Genomic DNA, 25,823 nt, shown 5'->3' with positions numbered 1-25,823 from the left:
GGCATGTTCCACCCAACAGTCTCAAGGAAAGCTGTGTGCATTTGAGGAGGGAACTGGGCCTACCTGACTCTGTCTGCCTTCTCTGACATCTTTGTGGAAGGAAGGGTTCTTGAGCTCCTTCCAGGTGCTAAAAGCTTCAGAATTCTCAAGAATGTTGAATCCATCACAACGGGGAGGACACAGTTATGAACATGTATCCCTTTCACATCCTCACGCAACTGTCACAAGTGACCTTTAATGACCATCAAAACACAGTTACACTCCGTTTCTCAGTGGAGCTTGCTTTCTTTGCAGAGAGATGCCAAAGGCCAATACCTGTTTGATCTGCTCTGCCACCACCTGAATCTACTGGAGAAAGACTATTTTGGGATCCGCTTTGTGGACCCTGATAAGCAGCGGGTAAGTCCATATTCAAAGTATGGATGGGGGAGAGGGTCAGTCGGTAAGCTTGAGGCCTTGTCATTCATGTTCAGAGCTTAGCCTCAGGAGTCAGGGGACCAACTGGACCCTGCAGTTGGGTGTCATCTCTTCAGATCATATTGTGAGACCTGGAACACCCTGCAGCGGAGCTCACCTGGCGTGGTCCATCGATTGTTAGACACTGAAATGGCAACCTGGAGAGCTGAAGTTGTTGTTGTTCAGTTGTTCATTCGTGTCTGACTCTTTGCAACCCCTTAGACTGCAGCACACTAGGCTTCCCTGTTCTTCACTATCTCCCGGAGTTTGCTCAAACTCACATCCATTGAGTCAATGATCATCCAACCATCTGGTCCTCTGTCGACTCTTCTCCTCTTGCCCTCAGTCCTTCCCAGCTTCAGGGTCTTTTCCAGTGAGTCAGCACTTTGCATCACGGGGGCCAAAGTATTGAAGCTTCAGCTTTAGCATCAGTCCTTCCAGGGAATATTCAGGGTTCATTTCCTTTAGGATTGACTGATTTGATCTTCTTGCTGTCCAAGGGACTCTCAGGAGTCTTCTCTAGCACCTCAGTTTGAAAGCATCAATTCTTTGGTGTTCAGCCTTCTTTGTGGTCCAGCTCTCACATCCATACACAACAAATGGAAAAACCATAGCTCTGACTATACAAACCTTTGTCAGCAAAATGACATCTCTGCTTTTTAATATGCATGAGAGCTGAAGAGATTTGCCCAAAGCTGCCCGGTTAGAGGCAGAGTGGCTGGGCTGGTGTGGTAGCCCCAGAGCCCAGGGCACAGTCTGAGGCTGTCCTGTACGTTCCCCGGTAAATGGGCACGCTTGCCTTGGTCTGGTTAGGAGGGGCCTCATCTGAGTGCCACAGCAACCCTGTCCGGGCAGGACAGAGATGTAGCCTAACTGATATAGGCTTTTTGGCCCTTGCAAATCCTGCAGTTCTTCTTCACCTTCCAAAGACAGTGGTGTGTGAAGAAAAAAGGGTAAAATGTATCCTGTTCATTGTTTTTCACTTAGAATGTGTTTGAGGATAATAAGAGAGTATGTTGAGATTACAGAGATTTAAAGCCAAAGGAGACAGAGAAAAATAAGGAAAAGGAGAAATAAACTTTGATGGAGTGGCTGCCGTGTGCCAGGCTCCATGCTGGGCACACACCTAGACCTTTGAGCCGATGGATGTTGAGCGCTGAGGTGTTATGCATGAAGCTGAGAGTTTCACATAAGTTATTGCATCCTTCCCATGAATGAGATGCATACCGGCAGTTGACCATCCACTCTCCAGACAAGTGAACAGTCTCCCACAGGTTGCCTCACTTGCCCAAGGCAATTGACAAAGCCTGTCTCCTGCTCGGACCTGCCTGATGCCAGAGCCTGTGTGGTTTCTGGGATTCCCTGCTGAATTCCTGCCCTATAACCTCTAAGGTGACCTGATTCTGTGCCTTTGTTGAGGGTTTAAGCAGAGCAAGGAGGCTTGCAAGGGTCCTTGAGCACTGTGAGGAAACGGACCAGTAGAGAACTGTCCTTCTATATCTACTGATCATGTCAGAGATGGAGGAGGTGAGCTCCCCGGCTCCCCTTAGACCTCTTTCCCTGAGCACCAGGGAGGCAGAACCTGGCACTCACATCCATGACGTCACTTCCTGCTCTGCGGGGGTCTCTGGGATCTAGGATTCCTCTGGCCACGCTTGGAGGAGCTGCCCTCACCCCCCGTCCCCTGTTGTGCCTCAGGCCCTGGGCTCATCCTGATCTCAGCCTGTCCTTCAAGGCCCCCGAATCTGAAGACTACCACACGGGTCCGCTCACCCAAATACAGGTGGAAGCTCCCGTCTCTGAACCTTCTTTTCACTCTTCTCCTAACCCCCCTCCCCAAGCCAGTGTTATGAATTTGCTAGTGATTCTGGGACCTGGATTTAGCCAGACAGCTGCAAAAGGTCACCCTGGCCCTCACCACATTTTGAGGGATGCTCTCAAGATTTTTCTACCAGACCCTTGAAGTCTCTTAGACAAGCTTTCCACTGCCTGCCCACCCCTCTGAGTCTCCTCCAGCCTCACTTCTTTCAGGAGTCTCACTCCAGTACAAACTCTTCTCTCCACCTGTTGCCAAGAGGAATAGCCTGTTGTCATTCAGCCTCTCTGCCTTCTGCTGATAACGGATCTGGCATTGCACTTAGTTGTGTTGTGGTTGTTGTGTCAGTCACTCAGTTGTGTCCGACTCTTTGCGAGCCCCTGGTAGTCCACCAGGCTCCTCTGTCCATGGAATTCTCCAGGCATGAATACTGGAGTGGATTGCCATGCCCTCCTCCAGGGGATCTTCCTGACACAGGGATCGAACCCAGGACTCCTGCATTGCAGGGGGATTCTTTACCATCTGGGCCACCGGGTCAGCCCACAGTCTATCTACCTTTGTTTATTTTAATCTATGGGTCCAGTGCCCCGGGCCTTCTGTCTTCTGAGCCCCAGACATGTGCTGTGTTCATCTCACTGTCCACAATCCCGGTGTGCTCTGCACCGGCCGGCCTCCTCCGCCTTCCCAGGCACGGCCTGGAACCCCAGTCATTTCCGTGCAATTTCATCCCATGCCTTTCCTTCCCTGGGAAGCCACGCTGCGGTGGGCCGTGTAATGTGAGAAGGACCTCTTAACCACATTGAGTGGCTATAATGAGTTGCCAGCCTCATGGGAACTCAGATCAGAGGGAAGCAAGAGAGCCGAGTGTCAGCTCAGATTATCCACGTGGAGCTGATGGGAGAGCTGGCTCTTAGTGGGTCCATTAACTGCACGAACCGCGGCCCAGCCCAGAAGGTGAGATCTGGGCACCGAGGGAGGCCAGGATGTGTCTGCATGGCCCCGGCTGCTCTCCTGCCAGAGAGAGGACTCTGCCAAGACGCTCCCCGGGACTGAGTAAAAGTCGCCAGAAAAGAGAAGTGAGGACTAGCTCCTCCATCCATCTAACAGCTGAACGTTGAATGCCGAGCTGGTCACCAGTGACACAGTGGGAAACAGGCAGAGTTTCCTGCCCTCCCAGAGCTTGTGGTCAGTGCTTTTAAGCTACTTCCAGATAATCAAGCCCCGAATATCAGCTCTTCTAGCTCTCTGCAAATTTTCAAGTTTCCTTATTAGCACAAAAGCAGTAAACATCAATAATGCATTTTATAAGGCATCCATGTAGAAGTGGGAAACTGACATAGACCTGTCTCCTTGCTTCCTTACCCAAACATAAGTACCGTGGGGGGAAGAAAAATGTGTTGCTACTATGTCCAGCCTCTGTGAAAATCCAGGGAAAACAGGATACTACATTAGTTGTGGTTGGGTATCTTACAAGACTTAAATTTTAAACATCCCTGGATGCCAAGGAATTCTGAGTATGTATTCCCTCACACGAGGGCTGGCAATGCGTTGCTCAAACAAAAACGAAACACACACCAATCCCTGCCTTCTCACCGTTTATGAAATTCCACCTGCCAGTGCTTTCGAGAGCTGCTCCCAATAGCCTCTGTGTGTCGTCACTTCCCCACAATCCCACCACATCACACAGACACACACAACTCATTAAAGGGAGCCGTTCGCTACCCAAGCCAAGTGGAGTTCTGTCCCCAGCACATACCCAAGCGTTCACTGCTGCCCATCGGTACACCAGAAACATGGCTCAGAACTCTGGCGCCCCATCTTGGAAGGCGACATTGCCAGGGAGCCCCAGAAATGGCATCCGAAGCTGGAACTCTTCCCCACTTCACAGCTGGTTCCGTGGGGAGCTTATTTCAGAAAATCCTATCACTCTCTACTCTCCAAACGTACATATCACAGGCTCCTGAGCCGCTTTCACCCTGGGCTACAATCTGTCTAGCTATTTAAATCGAATACAGCAAGATATATTTGACACTGCTTCTCATTAGGATTTTCTTGGCCTGTGTTCTCTGTTTCAGCATTGGTTGGAGTTTACAAAGTCTGTGGTGAAGCAGTTGAGATGTAAGTACTGTCCATGAAAAGCTGGACGCCGCACCCCCAGGGAGGGCGGGAGGAATCCTCCCCCTTGTAGTGTGTCTTAGGAACCTTCCTCTGTCCTGAGCGGAAGTTGGCCCTAAACATGAGAGGATCTTCTGATGGTTCAGAGTCCTGTGCGTCCAGTGGGGCAGGGAGTCCCGTCGTCTTCTGGGGAGGGTCTTTGCTAATGGACACCTCTTTCCCTCTGCAGCCCAGCCTCCGTTCACCATGTGTTTCCGTGTGAAGTTTTACCCTGCAGACCCTGTGGCCCTGAAAGAAGAAATAACCAGGTAAGGCTGGTTATTACATCCCTCAGAGGGAGACCTGTTGGGAAGGATAGGAAAGAGGGGCCATAACTTCCTAGGTCCTCTGTTTGGAAAGCTCCTAACTCGGCTAGGCAAGAATTCTTCCTAAATATAGCCTTACTTCTGCGTTTCACTTCCGCATGCTCTCTTTGCTCACCTCCTCAGTAGAATTGCAACAGATTAAGGTTCTTTCCTTCAAGAAGTGTGAATACTTCATCTTAATCTGGTCATCTGCAAAGGTAACTGGAGTAATGAATTTCTCAAAAGCATTTTTTTCTTTCACCAATGATGTGGTCACCAGGGATGTTTTGGGAGAGGGCTGTGTTGCTGCTTATTGGGGGGCTTGAAATAGACTCCAGCAGCCTAAATGGCAGAGCAAGAAACTGAAAAACAAGCCGGAAAACGCTGAAGATTTTAAATTCAAGTGGGTGACATCCAGGGTGCTGACGGCCCAGGGTCGTGATAAACTCTTCGTTATGGGGGTCATGTTGCAGAGAAGGCAGGCAGCTGCACTTGAGGATGAGAAAAAATCTACAAGAGGTTCAGTGAACAGGAGAGGCACCGCTTCCTCGAGGGCTTGGTACATCTGAGCCGAATTCACTCTAAAAGTCTTGCCTCAAAGGTTCAGGCACTCTCTGAACTGGGACTCTTAATTTTTCTGTTAGAAAGATCTGATTTTGACATTAGCAAAACCTTGACGTTTCCCTGTAAAGGGTGGAGCCCTCGGTAAAGACGTGAGGCCAGGAAGTCCTCAAGCCAAGGAGGAGACGGCTGTGCCAGCCTGCTCTAACCCCTCCCCTAAAGTCTTAGAGACAACAGGGACTTTCCAAGTGGTCCCCTGCAGGAGGCGTGGGTTCAACCCCTGGCCGGGGAACTAAGATCCCACATGCAGAGCAGTGCAGCAAAAAACAAAACCAAAAACCCTTAGAGACAGCAAAGATGACGAGGTCATTGCCAGTGCAGAGACTGCTGGTCCTCTAAGGCCTTGAGACCTGTTTCTAAATCCTGAGCCCGCCCAGCCTAAAGCACTGAGGACAGTGCCTTGTGCAGTTAGAACCAAATCTCATGCCCCTGAACTGGGCACCTGCAGACTGCAGGCCCTGCTCATCCACACGGAAGTGGGCGTGCCTCCCACTTGGCTTTTGAAAACCAAGCTCATCCATATTCAGGAGCAAGCCTGTAGCATTAGGCAGGAGAGTGAGGGGAGAACCACAGTGTTTAACCACTTAAGCAGAGAAGAGTTTTGGCAAAGAACTGGCCTGCCCTGCCCAGGGGGCACTAGTGGTAAAGAACCTGCCTGTCAAGGCAGGGGACGCAAGAGACACAGGTTCGATCCCGGGGTTGGGAAGATCCCTCTGGAGGAGGGAATGGCAACCCCTCAAGTATTCTTACCTGGAGAATCCCATGGGCAGAGTGGCCTGGCGGGCTACAGTCCATGGGGTCAGACACAGCTGAAGCGACTGCGCACGCCCTGCTCATGACTTCCAGAGTGTCTGCCGTAGCTCTCCCCTCCCCCTTCCCTCACCTCCCTCCTTCCCCCCTTCTCTCTGGAAAGAGGTGAGGAGGCCAGGGCCAACCCTGAAGACCACGCTCCTGTCCATGTGTCAGGGCACGTTTAACACATCTTTGTTGAGAGCCTGACTCCCCGCCTCCTAACACCCAGCATCAGGATCACCTCGTCCACACCTCCCTGGACTAACAGAGAGGATGAGAGGGATTGGTCTAATAACCCAGAGGGCTGCCCACGAGAGCACAGCAGACACGGCCTTCCGATTTGATTGAAGGACAAAAATATACAGTTCGTTAGGAGGAGATCTTAACCATAGACTCTTCTAAAGCAAATGTCACTGCATAATACTCATGTGCCCCCCACCAAAGGCAGCAGAGACCTGGGGGCTCAGATCCTGTTCTGTTACTTCTGTGTGGCCTTGAGCATAAAATCCTTAACTTCTCTGACCTTCAGGTTCCCTGTTTATAAAATGAGGATGGCAGTAGTACCTCACAGCTTTGTCGGGAGGATTAACCACTACACGGGGTCTTGTACTTCTTAATGCACCCCCAGGGAGCCTGGCATTGAGCCAAGGCTCACTGTTCACTGCCAGGCCCGTCACATGGCCTGTGGACCCCAGGGGCTCCGCACAGGCCACAAGTTCTGGCTTTGCTCCCTTGTTGATGTGATAATCCCCACACCTCTTCTGTCACAGACGCTAGCTGGGGACACTTAAGCAGCTGAGGCCTGAGAAAGCCAGGGTCAGGCTTCTCTCCACGTCAGCAGACTTTAAAGACAATGGCAAGAGTGTGAACTCCACCCCACTCCACACACATGTATGCCCACCATCCTCCACAGGGGCCCCCAGCCTCCAGGATCTAATGCCTGATGATCTGAGGTGGAGCTCAGGTAATAATAATAGAAGTAAAGTGCATAAGAAAGGTGATAGCTTGAATCATCCAGAAACCATCACCCTCCACCCGCCCTGGTCTATGGAAAAGTTGTCTTTCACGAAACCAGTTCCTGCTGCCAAAAAGGTTGGGGACCAACGCTCTACTGTTTTCTCCCTGCTCTCCACCTCAGCGGCCCTCCTTCCCTCGGGCACATTTTTTCCAGGCGTTGCCAGGAGTGTGACTCTTAGGGCGCCTGGGTCTGCTTTGGAGTCTGTGTCCCTGCTCCCTGAGGCGTTCTTTGGAGGCCTGGGCTTAGCTGCATCTAAGTGGGTGCCTGCCCTCGCCTCATTCAATGCCCACAGTTCACTCCTGGCTTAGAGCCCTGCACCCCACCTTCCTGCCAGACTAATTTAGCTGTCAGTGTGTTTCTTCCGGGCAATATTGGTCCTAAATTTCACCGCCGTCTCGGCTGTCCCCATAAAGCCAGGCTGAGAGGAGGGATGAGGTAGGGAGTAAAGAACTGTGCTTCAATTTATCTCTTGGATTCTTCCCAGATGATAAATTTAGTTGCCAAATCCTGATTAATCTCTTTTGTCATTTTTTAAAGTAATAAATAGATTTTCTTGTCTGAGCTAGAGACCAGGCAGAGAAAATGGGGATTAGGCACCAGATTTAGCTTTTAACAACGGCTGCAGGTGTTCGAACTGGTTGAAAGATCAAGCGATAGAAGGAAACTGAGTGCCAATTGGGCCCCACCTTCCAAGGAAGCAAACAGCCCCGACACATGTTTGAACAGGTGCTCAAAAAATGTTAATAGATTTTTTTAGGCCATTTTAAAAAAATGTTAATAAAGTGTATAGGTAATTTATTCCAACAGCGAATATCATTGGAGCTTTGCTTAGGCTAAGATGGGTTGGCAAACTTTTTCCGGAAAAGGCCAGATAGTAAGTATTTTAGGCTTTGTGGGCCATATGGTCCCTGTCACAACTACTCTGTTCTGCCATTGTCATGCAAAACCAGCCGTGGACAACACATACATGAATGAGCATGGCTGTGTTCCAATCAAATGTTGTTTCATCTCACTGGGGACCCTGGTGGCAGGCTTAGTTTGCCAGTCCTGGGCAAAGGCATCAAGAAGACCTGAGTTCAAATCCCAGATTGTTCTTTAGCTGGATATGGGACAAAGCAAGCAGCACTGCCTCTGATCATTCCCTCTCCTCGTGTATGAGACAGGGATTAAAAACAGTAACCACCTCATCGAGTTGCTGTGAGGATTAAATGAAAGAGTGCATGTTAAAGGCACACAGCATATCTAAAAGATGACGGAGGAAAACCTGAGTAAATCACTGGAATGTAAGCTCCATAGAAGGAGGACTCAGTTTGTTTCTCTGCTGTATTCCCAGCCGCTGTGGCTGTGCCTGGTACAGGCGGGTGCTCTGAACTGGATGGGTGGGTGGGAGGGAGGGAGGGAGGGTGAAGAGGCATAGGATGTATAAGCTCTCTGAAAGTGAAAGTGACGTCGCTCAGTCGTGCCCGACTCTTTGTGACCCCACGGACTGCAGCCCGCCAGGCTCCTCTGTCCACAGGATTTTCCAGGCAAGAATACTGGAGTGGGTTGCCATTTCCTTCTCCAGGGGATCTTCCCAAGCCAGGGAGCAAACCCAAGTCCCCGCATTGCAGGCAGACGCCTTATGGTCTGAGCCACCACGGAAGTCACAGGCTCTCTAGAAGAATGTTAAAGGTAATGAAACATGAATCTCTAATTCCAAGGAGCCCACAGTCTAGTATTGGGGAGGAAGACATAAACTTGATCACAGTCAGGGAAAAGGAGGGCAGAAAATAGAGGAAGCCAGGGGCAGAGAGGAAGCCAGGGCCAAAGGGTCTTCTGGAAGAAACTCTTCAGAGGCCACCAGTGCTTTCCAGAGTTCAGACCCTCTAATTGTGGGAATATCTCTGGATTCATCCCTACCCTCTGATGTCAGAAATCACAATGCCAATGCTAGTACCTTGGACGTACGTGTTCCAGAAACGCTTGAGTTTTCCTCTGTCATCTTTTAGGCTCTCGCACAATCTGCCTTTGCACGGTCCTCCATCCATTTAGGACAGCTTGGCATCTAAACAAAATCGGAGGTGAGGTAAAGCCTCTTTGAAGCAAAAAGGAGAGAGGCAGAATTCAACCAAAAACATGTGCTAAAGAGCAAGCCTTTTTGTCTTAAACCTGGTCTAAAGCTGATTGCTCTTTTTTTTCCAGTGAGAATTTCTCTCTGATGACAAGGATTTCTCCTGACTTCATTTAGGACCTTTCTCTCCCTAACCATAGCTCACTGAATTAACCACAGGGGTAGAAAAAGTATCAGGTAGAAAAAGCTTCTGTTTCCTCAGCTCTAAAATGTGGGAATTAGGCTCTGTGACTCCTCCTCTGAGGTTCCGAGCCTGGGTACCCAGCCTGCCTGCTCGTCATGAACAGCTGGTCTGGGCAGCCCAGCAGGCTGACCCCTCACCTGGCAGCATAGCAGCCCTGAGGACAGAGCCCCCGGCAACGAGACGGTCTTCCTTAGGCCTTTGTGTGGCGGGGGAGAACATGTCATGGCATCTTGGGGATAGGCATAAGGATGCTATGAGTCATGTGAGATGGATTTTCATGACCGACCACAATGAGTCATTGGTTACCTTCTCAAATGAACAAAACACCAAGCTTGATGGAAGCCGCTGGGGCAGAAAAGGAAGGGGGGACCCCCTGGGTAACTCCGTTCCATGGAGCCATCATTTGCTTCTTTCATGAGCTTGTCTCTTCCCGTCCTCTGAAGACTGCGGTGTGCTTCTTTAGGATGCTGACGTGCCCCTCCCTTGTCCCTCCCGTCCTGTGATCGCACCATCACCGGATCATATTCCCACGGCCTGCCCCTTGACCTCCCTGTAGCTGTTCTGCCTCCAGAAGGCTGAAGGAAGGCCGCCCTGCAGTGGAAAGCCTTGTTTCCTCTCCAACTCACCCGAGGACCCTGTCTTGCACCGATTGTGGTTCTCGCTGTGAGGAGGCATGTATCCCCCTTAGGGAGCAAATCAGAAGCTCTGGACAAGCCTTTTCAAACCCAGACTCACATGCTCCCCACCCCGGGGGATGTTCTCCTCACCACCACATTGAGGATCGTTGCCCAGGGCCTCTGAAACCTCTCCTTCAGTCCAGTAAGTGCTGTCCCTGAATGTTGGATCCAGACAAGCAGAGGGGTGTGGGCAGAGTGATGCGTGAACTCAGGTCCAGGAGGTGATTCACGAGCAGGAGGCCAAAGGCTTGCTGCCACGTCCTCCCAAAGCCTGTGGCAGGTGGGGGCTGGAGGGGCGAGAGGAAGAGAAGGCCCAGCCCCTCCCTTCCACACATCTTGTAACATTCCACCATGGGAAGCAGAGTGTAGACAAACTGGATTTGGTAGTGGTTGTTGTTCACTTGCTCACTCGTGTCTGACTCTTTGCGACCCCATGGACTGCAGCACGCCAGCCTTCCTGGTCCTTCAGTATCTCCCGGAGTTTGCTCAAACTCATGTCCATTGAGTCGGTGATGCCATCCAACCATTTCATCTTCCATCGCCCCGTTCTCCTCCTACCCTCAATCTTTCCCAGCATCAAGGTCTTTTCCAGTGAGTCAGCTCTTTACATCAGGTGGCGAAAGTATTGGAGCTTCAGCATCACTCTTTCCAATGAATATTCAGGGTTGATTTGCTAGATTCAGTTTAAAAAATTACTATTTACTGCATGACGTAATTTTCCTTCAGTTTTCCTTGGCAAATACTGGGTCGATCGGGGATATGGTCAGTGAGAAGAGGAGGGGAATTCTTATTAACTTCCACACTGCAGTAGTCACCCTCCCTTTGGTTTGAGGAGGGTGGTCCATCCTAATGTGGTTAGAAGGATGCTTTTGAATTTCCTAGGGACAGTGCTTCATAGATTTTAATCTATGTCCAGATCACCTGGGGATCTTGTTAAACTGATTCATTAGGTCTCACATGTACTTGATTTTCCATTTCCAACAAGCTCCCAACTGCTGCTGATACCTCTGTAAGATGGGCTACACTTTGAGTAGCAGGGCTTGGAAGAGAATGACGATTACTCCGTTTCTATTTAATTACTTGAATCACCAAGCCCCGGGCTCTGAGTCACCTGCTGGTGACCCCCCTCACCCTAGAAGTTGTGGTCTGCTTTCTTTTGAGCATTCTCACATGATCCAGGGGGCATGGAATCCTCTGTGTTATTTTTCAGCCTGAAAACAGAAGCATGGAAACCTCAAGTTGTCCAGGAAGAGCCTAATTTCTTTTTGGTTCAAGCTAATGAAATTTAAGGGAATTTTACTATATTCCCAGGGCTTCCCTTGTGGCTCAGCTGGTCCCTGGGTTGGAAAGATCCCCTGGAGAAGGGAAGGGCTACCTACTCTAGTATTCTGACCTGGAGAATTTCATGGACTAGGTAGTCCATGGGGTCGCAAAGGGTCGGACACAACTGAGTGACTTTTACTTTTCACTATATTCCCATTACTCCTGTAGGGATGCTGTAGTTATCCATGACTATTTAACAAAATGCCACAAAACTTAGCTTAAAATCACAAGTATTTCTCATCTTTGAGTATCTGTGGGTCAGGGATTCAGGGGCATTTTAGCTAGGGGGCTCCAGCTCAGGGTCTTTCTTGGGGTTGAAGCCAAGAGGTGGGCTGGGCCTGTGGTCATCTGAAGTCTTGACTGATGCACTTCCACCATGGTGTACTCACATGGCCGTTGATAGAAAGCTTCAGTTCACTTCTAGCTGTTGGCAGAAGGCCTCAGTTCCTCACCACATGGACCTTTCGGCAGGACTGCTTAAGTGTCCTCGAGCAGAATGAGTGATCTAGGAGAAAGAGAGAATGAGGGAGGAGGCTGTAGGGATGTTATGACCTGGTCTCAGATGTCAGACATTATCATTTCTGCTTGACTCTGCTTGTTTGAAGCAAGCCACCGAGTCCAACCCACACTCAGATGGAGCAAATTAATACTCCACTCTGGAAATGTGGAGTATCGGGGAATTTCTGGACTTTTTTTTGTTTTTTGCCTCACTGCATGGCTTGTTGGATCTTAGTTCCCCAACCAGGGATTGAACCCACACCCTTAGCAGTAAAAGCATGGAGTCCTAACCACTGGACCGCCGGGGACTTCCCTGTGGACATGTTTTAAACCACCACAGATGCCCCCTGGCCAAAGAACTGCTGTGGTGGGTGACTCACTTAAGGACTTGATACCCCTGGCTTCTGCCCTTCTCAGGGGATCTGTGATGTAATGAACATCAGAGACTCCACTCCTCACAAAGACCTTTCAAAATGGAGCGTCAACAATTCTGTGGTCACAGGGTCCACCCAACCACTTGTGAGACTACAAAGCAGCCATGGCATAGGGAGGAATAACATGGTGATGAAGAGCCGACCTCGGTCTTGGACTTGAATCCTGGCTCTGCCACCTTCCAGTTATGTGCCCGTGAGAAAATCACTGAAGCCTCAGTTTACCTTATAAAAAGGGGACAGTAACAGTATCTGTTCTCAGAGTGGTATGTGCAAATTAGCTGAGAGGCTGCAGTAATCCCTGGACTGGCAGATGGTAAGTGCTCAATACACGTCAGCTACCATGTGTTGTTCTTGAGAGTCGGCCTGCTTCCACCTGATGTGAGAGCTCCCTGTGGTTGAAGAAATACTAGCCACAGGTTTCTGTCCATCCCTCACCAGTGCCTCTTCCCACGCCTTATTCAGATTCTGAGAGATCTGGTTGACCTCTGCCAATAAGGAGGGCTGTTCCACATAAGGACAGGTCCACTGGCAAGCAGAGGCAGATCCCTCCCAAGGGCTAATTCCTTCACCACATTTCTGCTTCTTTACTGGTTACTTCCTTACCTGTCTACCTACCTGCACTGGGTCTTAGTTGCAGCACACAGGATCTTCAATAACCGTTCGTTATGGCATACGAGATCTTTAGTTGCGGCACATGGGATCTAGTGCCCGACCAGGGATCGAACCCGGGCCTCCTACATGAGGAGCGCCAAGACTTAGCCACTGGATCACCAAGGAAGTCCCCTGCTTCTCAGGAGATGTCAGCGAGGGTCCGAGGTAGAGAGAGGCTCCGTCAGCTCCTCTCTCATGACACAGGTTGCTTTGTCGGTGCTGAGTGACTGGGGTTGGCTCCTTCCAGAGCCCAACACTGGGCACAGTGCTTTTAACCAGGAAAGACCATTTCTGTTTTGAGCTGCAGAAGGAAACTGACAGGTCATTTGGAATTGAACTTCAAAATCAGTTCAGGGCAGAGTGCTTGAAAGAGTCTAGTCCTCAGGGATATGAAAAATGTATTTGTTCTGGGGCATGTTTTGAGATTTTTGTTTTAAGGTAGTAAAAGTGTCCTGACAGAGATTTTGATAGGCTGATATTACATATTTATGTCTTTAAAGCAATCAAAGAAATCCTTTATAGTTCATTCTCTGTTTTCTCTCCAGGTATTTAGTCTTCCTGCAGATCAAAAGGGATCTCTACCACGGCCGCCTCCTCTGTAAGACATCAGATGCTGCCTTGTTAGCAGCATATATCCTTCAAGGTAATGACTTTTGACAGGATAAATTTGCTTTTCGTGCAAAGTACTGATTACATTATTTCAGTTACCACAGATGACTACCTCTTGGATATAAACAGTATCTTGAAACGGAGTCCAAGTTAAAGGACTTTGCCTGGACTCCCTTGATCCAAAAAGCTCTGACCACTCAGCCTCAAGTTGTCTGTACCTCAAGTCTTTCTGGCAGCCCCTTCAAGCCATTCAGACTCTGTTTGGTGTGGGGAGGGTGGGAGGAGGGGGCGTGTTTCCCTGCATCCTTGGTTGATAAAGTTACTAAGCCTCTGGAGAGTAATCCAAATCTGTTTGTTTTGTTTTGTATTTTTTCCTGTCCTTCTGTGCAAATCTCAAAGATGTGAAGCGTCTTGGGATTCTGGTGTCAGTTTCAGAGACTTCTCCATTCAGAGTGCTCAAAGTTGAAAATGTTTCCAAGTTACAAACCCATTTTCTACACACAAATAAGAATTGGGGCTGTACCCAGCCAGTACCCAGACTGGCTTTCCTTTTTTTTTTTTTGGCAAAACAGAGGGAAAGCTGTGCACTCTTCATACATCATCCCTTCTCCTTTCATGAGATGCAGGAGATTCCTAAGTGCCACTTCCTGGACTTCTGTTAGTCCTTCAGCCTGAAACTGTCACTGGGTTATTTTGGATCATAGCGCTAAAATCGCGGAGTTTCTACCAAAGAAACTGAACTCATAATCGGAAATCTGTGAACTCCAGGAAGCTACTTTGTGAATAGAACCTTAAAAAAAAAAAATGCTTGCCAATAAGAAACTAAAGTTCTTCCGGCAAGAAAAATGTCACAGCTGCGTTATGAATGTAAAAGTCATTCTGTTGGAACTTTGACTTCTGAGACTCCTGTTTTAAAAATCTACCTAAGTAGGAAGTCTGGAAGGTGCTTGCCAACTTTAAGGTACCCAAAGAGATCCCTTTCGTTTATAAAGGAAAACCTGGTCCCATCTAAGTGAAATTATAAACTCTAGTCTTTTCTTTAGTTTTACCCTGACAGCCATATTGAAATTTTTTTGTGTGTTTTAAAGAAGTCACTGATATCCAACACTGATGTTTCCCACTGGGAGCTTTCTAAGTAAAATTATAATAAATGACCCCATGGCTCAAGGTCATTTCAGACATTAAGCCCCAGGAAACGTTTAGTCTCTTGCTAAATGATAGAAATTCCCAAGTAATTTGGAAGATACTATCAAGAGACTAGTGCCACAGAACAAGACTCAGTTGTGAAAAAAGGGCACATTTTTTTCCTTAATATTTACTCCTCACTCTAGACTTCTCACCTGCACTGGCTGTGGTTCTCACTAGGGAAGGAGAACAGACAACCACACAGCGGCCGAACTGTTCAACGTCCTTCCTCCTAACGTACACACAGCGTTCCCTGTGGAATGCTCCCTGTGGAGAAGGCTGGGTTCTGACCTAGAGATACACTGTGAGCAGAGTTCAGAGATCTAAGGTCTCAGCAGTTGGGGGATAGACTCTAAATTTTCAGGAGCAGGAAGCCCCCCTTCCCTATAGGGAACCGAGGAGTCAGCCTGGGGACCCGATGCTCCTGAACCCCGTGGCACTCTCCGGTCACAGCCAGTCTTCCACTCTGCAGGCTTCTCCAAGGGGCCTGCACCTGGTCAGCCCTCAGTGACTTGTTACTTAGATGTATTCACTTGATCTGATTTGGACGAGAGTTGAGTTCTGAGTCAACTTGGGTCATGACTCTGTTGGGTCATGCCTCAGTCATCATTTGGCCGTGTCCCTGCTAAAATCCTCAAAACGAGACTTAGACTTCGGATGTGGCCAAGGCCCAAAAGATTCTGATCTTCTGATCTGGCTCACAGTTTTCCTTCGCTGCCACAGAGAGCTTCGCTCCCAGGCTCTCTCCTCGTGGCTGAATGGATGTGGGCGTGGTGCAGGGGTCTGCTGTTTCACAGCAGTTTTACACGTGGTGGCCTCAGAACACAGGCTCAGCTCCACTCTCTCCACGTGGCCCTGAAACCAACACAGTCCATGTGCACGTGAGGGAGAAGCTGGGCCTGCTCCCGAGGACCTGCCCTCTGCCCCCCGCCCCACCCCCCCCACCCCACCGACAGTCGTGCTCAGGATCCCTGTTCTCGGCAAATCTGGTGCAGACTCTGGCTTTCGCTGTGTGTGTTAGCCTCCTGTTGTGTTGCCAGTGACGATTTACCTGTCTCCACAATTGTCTTCCTCTGCTTTCCTTTTGCAAGCGGAGATTGGGGATTATGACCCAGGAAAACACCCCGAAGGCTACAGCTCCAAGTTCCAGTTTTTCCCTAAACATTCAGAGAAGCTGGAAAGGAAGATCGCTGAGATTCACAAGACAGAGCTCAGGTGAGTGTCCCTCGGCTCAGGCCAGGCCACCGTCTCCCCCACAGCCCGTGCCCGCAGCACCGGCTCCAGTAGACCCAGCCCTCCTCACTCCAGGATGTAACGATGTTCCGTTCTCGGTGATCCACTGATGGTACAACCCTAAGGCCCCCTCTCCAAGAACAGTGGTGTAGGCTGAGGCTTAAAGGCAAGAGAGATGCTATATTGTAAGGAAAACGGAGAAGGATTTGCCTCTGAAAGGTATTTGCTTCACTAAGATAAATGAAGAGACTGGGGCGGGGCAGAGGGGGCCCATAGGGGTGTGTGGAGCAGAAGTATGAACCGGGGGAAAGGAAAACATAAAAGAAATAGCAAAAGAGAACAGAGAGAAGAGAGGACAGGTTAAGAAAATGGGCCCACCTCCACCCCTGGTCTGTGACTCTGGGTCAGCGGATAGGACTGAGCAGGGCCAGATGCTCTGGTTGCCCAGAGATTCCCGGTTCGGGGGGTGTGACTTTAACACTGCCTCCCTCAACCCCACACCACTGTACCCAGGGAAGGAGGGGAGAAGCAGCTAGAAGCAGGAGGTAACTGTCCTCCTCAGGTTGTCCTAGCTCACCCAGAATATGCCCAAGTCCATAAAATAGTATTAATGCATCCTTTCATCCATATGAAATAAGGTTTTCTACAAAGGTTGATTTTTATCTAAAAATAAAAAAGCAACAAAAGGGTGTTTAGGCTCTCCTTTGTATGGCATGCTGGAGTTGATGCTCCAAACTGGTTAACTATGAAGAAAAAATTTACATTCAACACAGCATATTAATACAGTACAATTTTTAAAAATCTTCTAACATATTTTTGTAACTACATTTCTGGGGAAGAACAGTGCCCAACAGGAGGGGGGAAAATATTCCTAATGATAATATTAAGCTTAAACTAGTTGCTAACTGATGACCCCCCCCCCCCCAAAAAAAACCAAAAATATCCTTCACCTGCACTCAAAGATTTTACCTAGAAATATGTCCCCAAAGCCTCCTTATCATTATAAACAGACCGCCTGCCCGCTCTGTATGGCCGGATTGGACCCCACCCTGCCTAGAGGAATGGAGACCCCTCTAGAGGTGGAATCCCAGCCCCTCCCACGGCTCCTCCGATCAGTCTTAGCGAATAGCAGCCCCTTGTGGTAAAAGTCAGAATAGACACAGATGATGACGGATCATAGCTCATTCAAAGGAGAGATCAGGGTTTGCTGGAACTGCCCGGAGGCGCTGCCAGGAAGATTTTAGAAGTCAGAGCACTGGGGACAGTCCTCCAGAAACCTAACAGAAGTCAGGGTGATCCCCCAGGAAATGATGCCCATCTGGAGGGCCCCAGAGGGTTGGGCCGACTCCAGGGGTGAATGGAGCCCACGGAGCCCTGCAGCCTCCAGACAGGGAGCAGAGCCTCCCTGGAAGGGGTGTGGGTGCTCAGTGGCCTCGGGGGCCTGGCTTTCTGCCTGCTGCGCCAGCGTTTTCCCAACACCTTCCCCGTGTCCCTGGTGCGCTGGTGGAGGTACATGTCTGCGGTCCACAGGGCCCTCACTGCTCACACAGGCTCAGCCTCATCTTCATCACGTAAAACTGGTGTTTCCTCTCTCCGGCTCTGAGATCCTTGAGGGCCCAGGCTGTGCATTATATTCTGTGGTATGTTTCACACCTCGCCACCCAAAGGCTGCTGAGGTGTTGATGGATTGCTGCCTCTCCGGAAAGACAGGAGTGGGAATCCGGGGTTGCTCCTCCTTGGGAGGGTTTGTCTTCCCGCCCTGCCATAGGACTTGAGGCAGGTGATGACCTTAGAGAGTTCCAGTCCTGTCCAGCAGCCGTGGGAGTTGTTGACTGCACAAACTGCCCGCCCCCTCCTGACCCTGAAGCCCACCCCACATCACTGGAAGGACGTCAGCTTGCCAGGGCGCTGGACGCTGAGAGCCCGTGTGACCCGGCCTGCCCCGGTCCTGTGCGGAGCCCGTCCACGCCTCTGCTGAGGAGCCAGCAGGAGGGGGACGAGGCTCAAGGCTGCTGCTTCAGAGGGCTTGGTGCCAGCACTGGTTTCTTCCTTTTTCTGTCTGTTTCCTCTTCATAGTCAGCCTGTGGGCAGGCAGAGCTATGGTGGAGTCTGGGGAGCTCAGCAGCGTCTCTCACTGCATCTCTTTTCCTTCCAGTCCCGTGTTCCCTTCTGGTAAAGGAAGACGGTTAGGCAACAAGATACACAGGTCCTGTCTTAGTATCTCAGTCTAGATCAGAAGGCCTGCAGGCAGCCTACAGGTGTATTTTTTTCTGCCCCCATCATATTTAAAACTGGGAAATGCCACATCAAAATCAGTATGTCTGAATTCTCTTTAAAAATCACACCTAGCAATGCTGGGCCCTGCTTTCCAACACTACCATCTTGGAGCTGGAGAGCAGCTTCCCTCATTAGATGGGGCAGCATTCCCAGTTTGCCATAGTCCCCACCACTCCCTATGGTGTTACACTCAGCCCATGTATTCATCACACAGCCTGCCTCACTCTGAAAACATCTGAGGGTTTGACCCTAGAATACAGTCTGTGAAGTTGGTCCTAGGACAGAGCAGGGAGCACACCCCATGGAAAAAAATAAGAGCGTGAGAGACCCTGGGCACTTCTTAATTGAGTTCATCTCAGGGGAACCTATAGGAACAGGAAATCCTGAATCGCTTCGTTTTCTTTATTCCAGTGGTCAAACACCAGCAACTTCAGAGCTGAACTTTTTAAGGAAAGCGCAGACATTGGAGACGTACGGAGTGGACCCCCACCCGTGTAAGGTAAGGCACCCCCGTGGCTGGAGACGGCACTGATCTTGCCCCCTGCCCATCAGAGGATGACAGGGAGGGACCTCATCCCTGCACCCCCCTGCCCCTTCAATATTGGAATGATTGGCTTCATTAGTGACAGAGGCCAGAGAAAACATCTCATGGTGAAAACTCCTCTGGATTCCACGCTGCAGAATCTTGTGCCACATCAGAGCTGAAGCATACAGGCACAGTCCATCTAGATAACAAATCCGAAACCAGGGCCCGCCTTTGGCAGCCGTGGGTAATTTGATGGAACCAAGGAGAGGCGGAATGTGGGAGCCCCCCCCACCCTCAGGGAATGATCAGAGGCAGCTCAGTGCACGGCCCACCCTTCCCTGACCCATAATCTAGTTTCTGTCCAGGAGTGGGTTTTATTGACTGTAGAGCTGCAGTGGAGTCACACTTAATTCCATTATGCGCCTGTGAGGGCGGGACGGGGACCAGCCCGGGAGGCTCTGCCAGGAGAAACCCTCTGTAATTACTCACATGCGTCTGGTACTTGGGAGATGAGCTCGGGCAGCCATGGACACCGAGGAGAGCAGTGGAGACCATGGCCCTCTCTCCTGTCTGTCTGTGGCTGGATCCCCGCATGTCATCTCATTCCAGCTCTGACGCTGCTGGTCTCTGCCTCAGTCTTTGGATCTGTGCCTCTTTCTCTCCACCACCAGAGAGACCCCAGTAAAACTGACTCCTAACATTGACCTCTCATTCCTAAAAAGTGAGGGGCAGCGTAGGCTTCCAACGAGAAAGAGCAGAACAGAAACCAAAGAAGCCAGAATTACTTTTCTCGTGGTGGCCCCTTGGTGAGGAGATGCTCTTGCATAGTATTAAATGCCGAAACTTCAGTTAACTTTGAGAACGTTCTGGCACTCAGAAACCTGGCCACCGTCCCAGCTCCACAGTTCCTTGTCCACCAGCACAGTCTACTGACAGATAACCCATGTTCTTGAGGGCCAGCACTGTCAGAAAATACTGTCATGCTGGTTTATACAAAAAAAAAAAGACATGGGTATGTGCAAATGAATTAGCAGAGCTTCCTGAATAATGCCTTCTGCACCACCAGCGTAGTTTAACCTGCGTCGATTGCTCAGATACCAAGGGCAGAGGGCTGCAGAGGAGCAAAGAGTGCTTTGGGGTCAGCCGGCCTTGGCTTCAGTGCTGGCCTCCTCCTTACTGGGGCCTTCAGAGGCTTCTCTGAGCCTCCCTTGCCTTGTCTGTGTGAAAGCCCTCAGCAGATACCCCTGAGTCACTTCAGGACCTTAGGAGACACCGCTGCCTTCTTTTCTTCTCTGCCATCCTGTGTGTGGCTGAATTTGTTCCGCGTCTTCTCACAAGACTTTCAGGACTGAGCGATTCCTGGCCAAGAAACAAAAGCGGAATCATCCCGTTTCCCAATGGATTCAAATGAAAACTGGTAATAAAATCAGGTACAACTGCAGGAGAAGACGCTGGAGAAGAAACCAAGCTGGGTCTTTCAGGAGCCTCACACATGAAGCGGCACACATTTAGGCTGCGTCAAGGCCACGTGCATCTTATCATTATCACTTTGAGAGCATCCGTACTGTCTGACCTGCTGGGTGTGTTTTATTGGGAAAATGATTTTTCTCTGTGTCAAGTGTTTCTGCACTAGAGCTTTTGGCTTAGTAATAAACACATGAGACCTTTTGTTGGGGAAAAAAAAAAGATGTAGCTGCCTAAAGATGTATATGGTCCACAGAAGATGCCAGGTCACCTCTGCATTTGACCCCACATCTGTTCAGTCCCTTTGAGGAGAGGAGGGTCGCTGGGCAGGGCCGTCACCTGGTGGCATGTAGCCTGGGCATGACAACTGAGTGGAATGGGTGAAGATTCTCTCCTGTTGTCTCGGGAGATCTGGAAGCTAAGGGGCAGCCCGCTTGGTGTCCAGCCCAAATCCACACACACCCTGGGGCTGTGGGGCTCCTGGCTCAGCCCTGTCTTTGAGCCTGTCCACCTTCGGACAGAGAGGTGAAGAGGCTGCAGGAAGGAACCAGCGTTCATACCGGGCACTACACGAGGCCCAATCCCGTGTATCACATCATTTCATCCCCACAGCACCAACTCCAAGAAGGAGGGAGGAAGAAGAGGCTTGTGGCACACCTTCCCGGGCAGGCCCACTGGAATCCTTTCACATTATTTTCTCATTTAATCCTCATGCTAGCACTGGGATGTGGATATTATTCTTCCTGATTTATAGGCAAGAAGATGAAGATTCCAGCAGGCCACAGTGTGCAAGGCCCTGAGTGGCAGAGCAGGACTATGAACTAAGGTCCCTTCCTGTTGTGCATCTCTAAGGAGCAGACGCGCCCAGGAAACTTCCTTGAGGAGAAGATGGGAGCAGTCGTCTCGCTGGGCTTCCACTCCCTTGTTCCTGGGCTCCATACTTCTTGTTGACGCAGGGCCCTGCTGCAGGCCCCACGGCTCATCTCCTTGGGCTCCAGCTCAGGATCTCCTCAGCCCTCCTGGGCAAGGAGAACAGTCTGGGAGCCTTTCCTCTTGCCTCTAAGTAGAGTCACTTTGGTGATAGGCTACCAAGCACTCGCTTTAATGTTGCTACAAGGGGAGCCGAAGTAAGCTGGAGTGCTCGGTGTAATAAATACTGATGATTTCTATTAACAGAGAGGCAATTACTGGGCCCTGGGAATCTGGGGCACACAGCCCTAGGGAGGCCAGAAGAAGAAGAATCGTTTCGATAATTAAAAGAGAGCAGAACAAGGCTTCCGCTGGGCTCTGTGCTCCTGAACTGATTAAGAAGCTGCTGTTCTTCCTGTCCACACTGATGGTTTCTTTCTGCCCAGCGTGTCCTTGCCTGGCCCTGGGACGAGGAAGAGGGGATCCTACCAACTCTGGGTGGAACAGCCAGAGGGCTCCAGTAGCTAGCTGTCTTACACTAATACATGAACCCTGAATTCAGAAGCTATCCTGAGCTCTCTGCCTTTCCCAGCTTCTGGCAGAAGCCCCCAACAGACCAAGCCTACAGCTGCTGGAGGAGAAAAATGGAGCTAAGCGCTGACGGCCCAGGCTTGTGCCTGCCCTGCAGCCTGACACCTCTCCAACATTAGGGGGATACCATCTTGCTCCTTCCGGGGAGCCTGAGCCTGGTGCTTTGCCCTGGTCTCCAGACTGTGGCCCCCTGCCCTGCCGAGGTTCATGGACTGGTCAAACCCATCACATGAGCCCCTCCTATCATGAGTCTTGAAGGTGCCATTTATTGAGAGCTGGCACATGCCAGGCATGAACACAGAGTGTCTCATTTCATCTTTACAACTCTGCTAAGAAGACATTCTTCTCTTTAAGATAAGAACACTGAGCTTTGAGGGACTAACGTCCAGAGTTACTGGCAAGGACGGTACTGGGACTCGAAGCTTCGATGTCTCCATGTTGTACTCTTCCAGTTGTCGTTCATGATCTTCCACATGGAGAGATGGCATTTATTTAGGAACAAAGCGGGACTCACAGCCACCTCTGGTCAAGAGAGGACAAAAAGGCCTATGAGACTTTTGAAATCATCATAGGAAAATGTAACATAAATTGACGAGGTGGTTTTATGCCTGTTCCATACAGACCAAGAAAAAAGCTGACTAAAGCAAGATCTTGATGAGGTCAACCACACAAATGCAAGCTAGTGCCATTTCCTTGCTCCTAAAGTGGGATCGTTTACTTTCATAACCCAGCTGCGTAAGCTCCTCTCTAAGTAAAGCCACCCCCCATCTTGACACATCACCCCCCCGCCCCGACCTCAGAGAAACAGAACAGGAGGGATCAGTGCTGACTCGCCTCACCCTCAGGTTGGCCCCTCTTGGCTACCATGCAGAGAATGTTAGGTTTACTACCAAAATGAAAAACTCGACTAAAGTCACTTAAGTGGCAAGTTTCTGCCAGGGTTTGCATTTCTGAGCTCTCATGGGTGGATGCCAAGCCTCTTCAAGGGTGCTGCCTGTTCTCCTTATCACCACTGTGCCTTCTTGTGGCCATGTTTTTTGTTTGTTTAGACTTTTTTTTTTTTTTGGATATGCCTCATGGCTTGGAGGACCTTAGTCCCCCAACCAGGAATCAAACCCATGCCTCCTGCAGTGGAAGTGCAGAGTCTTAACCACTGAACCACCGGGAAAGTCCCATGACCATGTTTAAGTATGTTGAAACTGGGTGACTCTCATGATTGACTTAGTGTGAAGGTCCCGCAGCTCCAAGCTCTTTCAGGAATGGGCATCACTATCCGGAAGAGCGTGTGCAATCTTCTTTACTAAGGTTTTGTTTGTTTGTTTAAGAATAATAGAGGCTTCATTCACCCACACTGAATTAGTTTCAGTCAGGTCCAGAGGAAGGACTGTCTGACCTTGAGCGGCATAACAACTGAGAATACTGTGTTCCTGACCCAGTAACCCCCGGGATGTCCTCTGGGGGTGGGGGTGGCAGACAGAGCCTATTTCATTGTATTCAGAGGTGGGTTTGGGCAAAGGTGGCCAGGTGTCCCCATTTCCAAGAACCTGTCAGGGCTGATTTCCAAAAATCCTTTTCTGGGCAGAGTGATCATCTCAGGGTGAATAGTTGATGACTGATGGATGCAGGTTAGGTCTCATGGTGGGTTCCATATGAACACGTGAATGACTCTGCAAACTCATCCCCTCCCCAAGAAAAACACCGTTGGCCTTGTCCTGGCAATATGTCATTTAGGCCTAAAATCAGACAGAAATAATATTTCTTTTTTCCTATGTGTGCTGGGTCTTAGCTGCGGCACGTGGGATCTTTAATCTTTGCTGCGGTGTGCAAGATCTTTAGCTGTGGTTTAGTTACGGCTTGTGAACTCTTAGATAAGGCATGTGGGCTCTAGTTCCCTGACCGGGCCTTTGCATTGGGAGTGAGGAGTCTTAGCCACTGGACCACCAGGGAAGTCCTGAAAGTCAAGAAAGTATTTCTTGAAGTATATATGGTGGTCCTCATCTTACAAATGAGGAAACTGAGGCCCAGAGGAGCAAGGAGGTTACAGAGCAAATAAGAAGCATTGCTGGGGTCCTAAACCAGGACTGAAGCTCCTTCCACAGGGATGAGAAGCAGGGCTGGTGATAACTGCTGTGTGGCTGGCAAGACCTGGGTGTTTATTCCACTTCCCAGATCACTAATGGCTCAATCCCATGGGTGCTGATTGCGTCAGGATGGAGGGGGACAGGGAGGAAAGATGGCTGAGATGGGAGACTGAGGATCAGGGCGCGGCTGTCTGTGTGACTTCTCTCCTTGTCCTCATTCCTTCTCTTGTCATGTAACGTGTCCTTGCACACACAAACCCCAAGGGCAGGCTCACAAGGAGAACGGCTCGGTAGAAGAAACAAACTGGAAAGCTTCCAGAGAGGGTGTCGGTGTGGCCGCCTGTGTGTTTTCACGCTGGTCCAGGTGTGATTTCTTGCTGTCATTCCAGTCCCACTCCTCACTTGCAGAGACAAGTAGCAAGTATCCCAGCTGCCTGGCCCCCGCCCGTGGATGCCAGGTGCCAGACCCTTCAGCAGCTCCGTCTGCAACTGTTGCATCAGAAGCAGTCTGGATAACTGCTCTCTTCAAAAGAGGGGATGGGTGGGGATATAGCACAGGTGCTATTATTATTTACTGGGATGATAAGTGATATTTACTGGCGTTTAATCAGGATTTCTTAGCACGTTTGCTCCCTCTTCCTAGTCAGCCAGTCTGGTCAGGAGAGACTGTTTCTAAGCCCAACACACCCTTCACTCAGAGGCCAGCCCTGGGGTATCTGGATGGTGCAGCGACCAGTGCCAACCGAGGAACCCAGCCAGCACCACGCAGCTCGTGGGAGGACCTGCCCCTCCCTTCACTCTGTCACCACAGTGACCCTCCCAGAGGTCCGACTCCTCCGGCCTGCCCAGTTAGTGCGGGGTCCCCTGGCATACTTGCATTGTGTGCAGTGCTGGTGTTCAAGCATTAGCACGCACCACCAAGCCCTGATGACAGGCAGGGGGAAGCCCAGCCCCACGGCTTCACAGTATCTCCATTCGGGTTATTTTTAAACAGCTTTTTGCTGTGCCCATGGCTTGAATGATGCGGTGTTTGCAGCCAAGTGTTGGGGTCACAACAGACCATGAGGAAAGGACAATAACAGCTGTGCATTCATTCAAATGTTTGCAAAATGTATATTTGGTTTATTCCCTGGGCCCAATGTTCACACCTGTAACCCTGACTCGAAGAGACAGTTTTAAGGCAAAACTGTACTTTTTTCTTGAGGCAAGGCCCATGAGGCCCTGCAGAGCCCCCACTGATCAGGCTGAAGGTCTATGCCAGTGAGGCAAAGCCGGAAGGTGGGAGAGGCTAGGAGAGCCCCACAGCCACAGCCCCGATTTGCATGCATCACACCAGGGACCCAGCTCCGACCCTGTGGCACCATCTGAGTTGCGTCTCAGATGACTGTCCTGTGATCAGTCCCATTCAGTCAGCATCCAGGCATAATTTTCTGGCCCCCTGCACACACTCACCCCCCAACAGAACAGATGCTCACCTGTGGCCATTATTAGGAAGGAAGCAGCTCTGAGAGAATGTACCCCAGCAGCCAGCGTTCTGGGCCCCATCCCAGCCTCGAAAAGGCCTAGGCCTTCTGGAGCCCGTTTCCCACAGGAGGGAACCAGGACCTACAGCTTCTCCCGCACCTTCTCCCCTTTCTGCCCAGCAGAGCCTCAAGCCTCGTGTTTACCGGCCGAAAGTGACAGATGATCTCTTGGTTGGTTCAGGCGACACAGGGCTCGCAGTAACTGTTCCACTTGGCTGGTTGCTTCTTATATTTTCTTCAGCTAAACTTTCCTGAGGGAGTCCAGTGTGTAAGGCCGTCATGATACTGATTACTGCTATTCTCACTCACTCAGAGCAGTTTTCTCGAAATATAATTCACACATCAAAACAATCCATCCTTTTCAAAGTGTGCAGTTCGATGGTTTT

At 50.2% G+C, this 25,823-nt stretch overlaps 1 protein-coding gene across 2 annotated transcripts in view; it reads left to right on the top strand.

Annotated features, from left to right (window-relative positions):
* Positions 1-291: 291 nt before the first annotated feature.
* The window catches only part of FRMD5 (FERM domain containing 5), a 41,857-nt gene continuing 16,325 nt past the window's right edge, over positions 292-25,823 (top strand). For both annotated transcript variants that reach the window (XM_043489910.1, XM_043489909.1), the window contains exons 1-6: positions 292-399; positions 4,348-4,390; positions 4,617-4,695; positions 13,585-13,682; positions 15,925-16,048; positions 18,755-18,842. In XM_043489910.1, the coding sequence (XP_043345845.1) occupies positions 4,634-4,695; positions 13,585-13,682; positions 15,925-16,048; positions 18,755-18,842 (372 nt within the window). In that variant the 5' untranslated portion in view covers positions 292-399; positions 4,348-4,390; positions 4,617-4,633. The remainder of the gene's footprint in view (positions 400-4,347; positions 4,391-4,616; positions 4,696-13,584; positions 13,683-15,924; positions 16,049-18,754; positions 18,843-25,823) is intronic.

This window comes from Cervus canadensis, chromosome 17 (assembly GCF_019320065.1).
Source record: "Cervus canadensis isolate Bull #8, Minnesota chromosome 17, ASM1932006v1, whole genome shotgun sequence".
In the NCBI taxonomy this organism is placed as follows: Eukaryota; Metazoa; Chordata; class Mammalia; order Artiodactyla; family Cervidae; genus Cervus; species Cervus canadensis.
The sequence above is the reverse complement of the archived record's forward strand: the minus strand, read 5'-3'. Positions and strand labels throughout refer to the sequence as shown.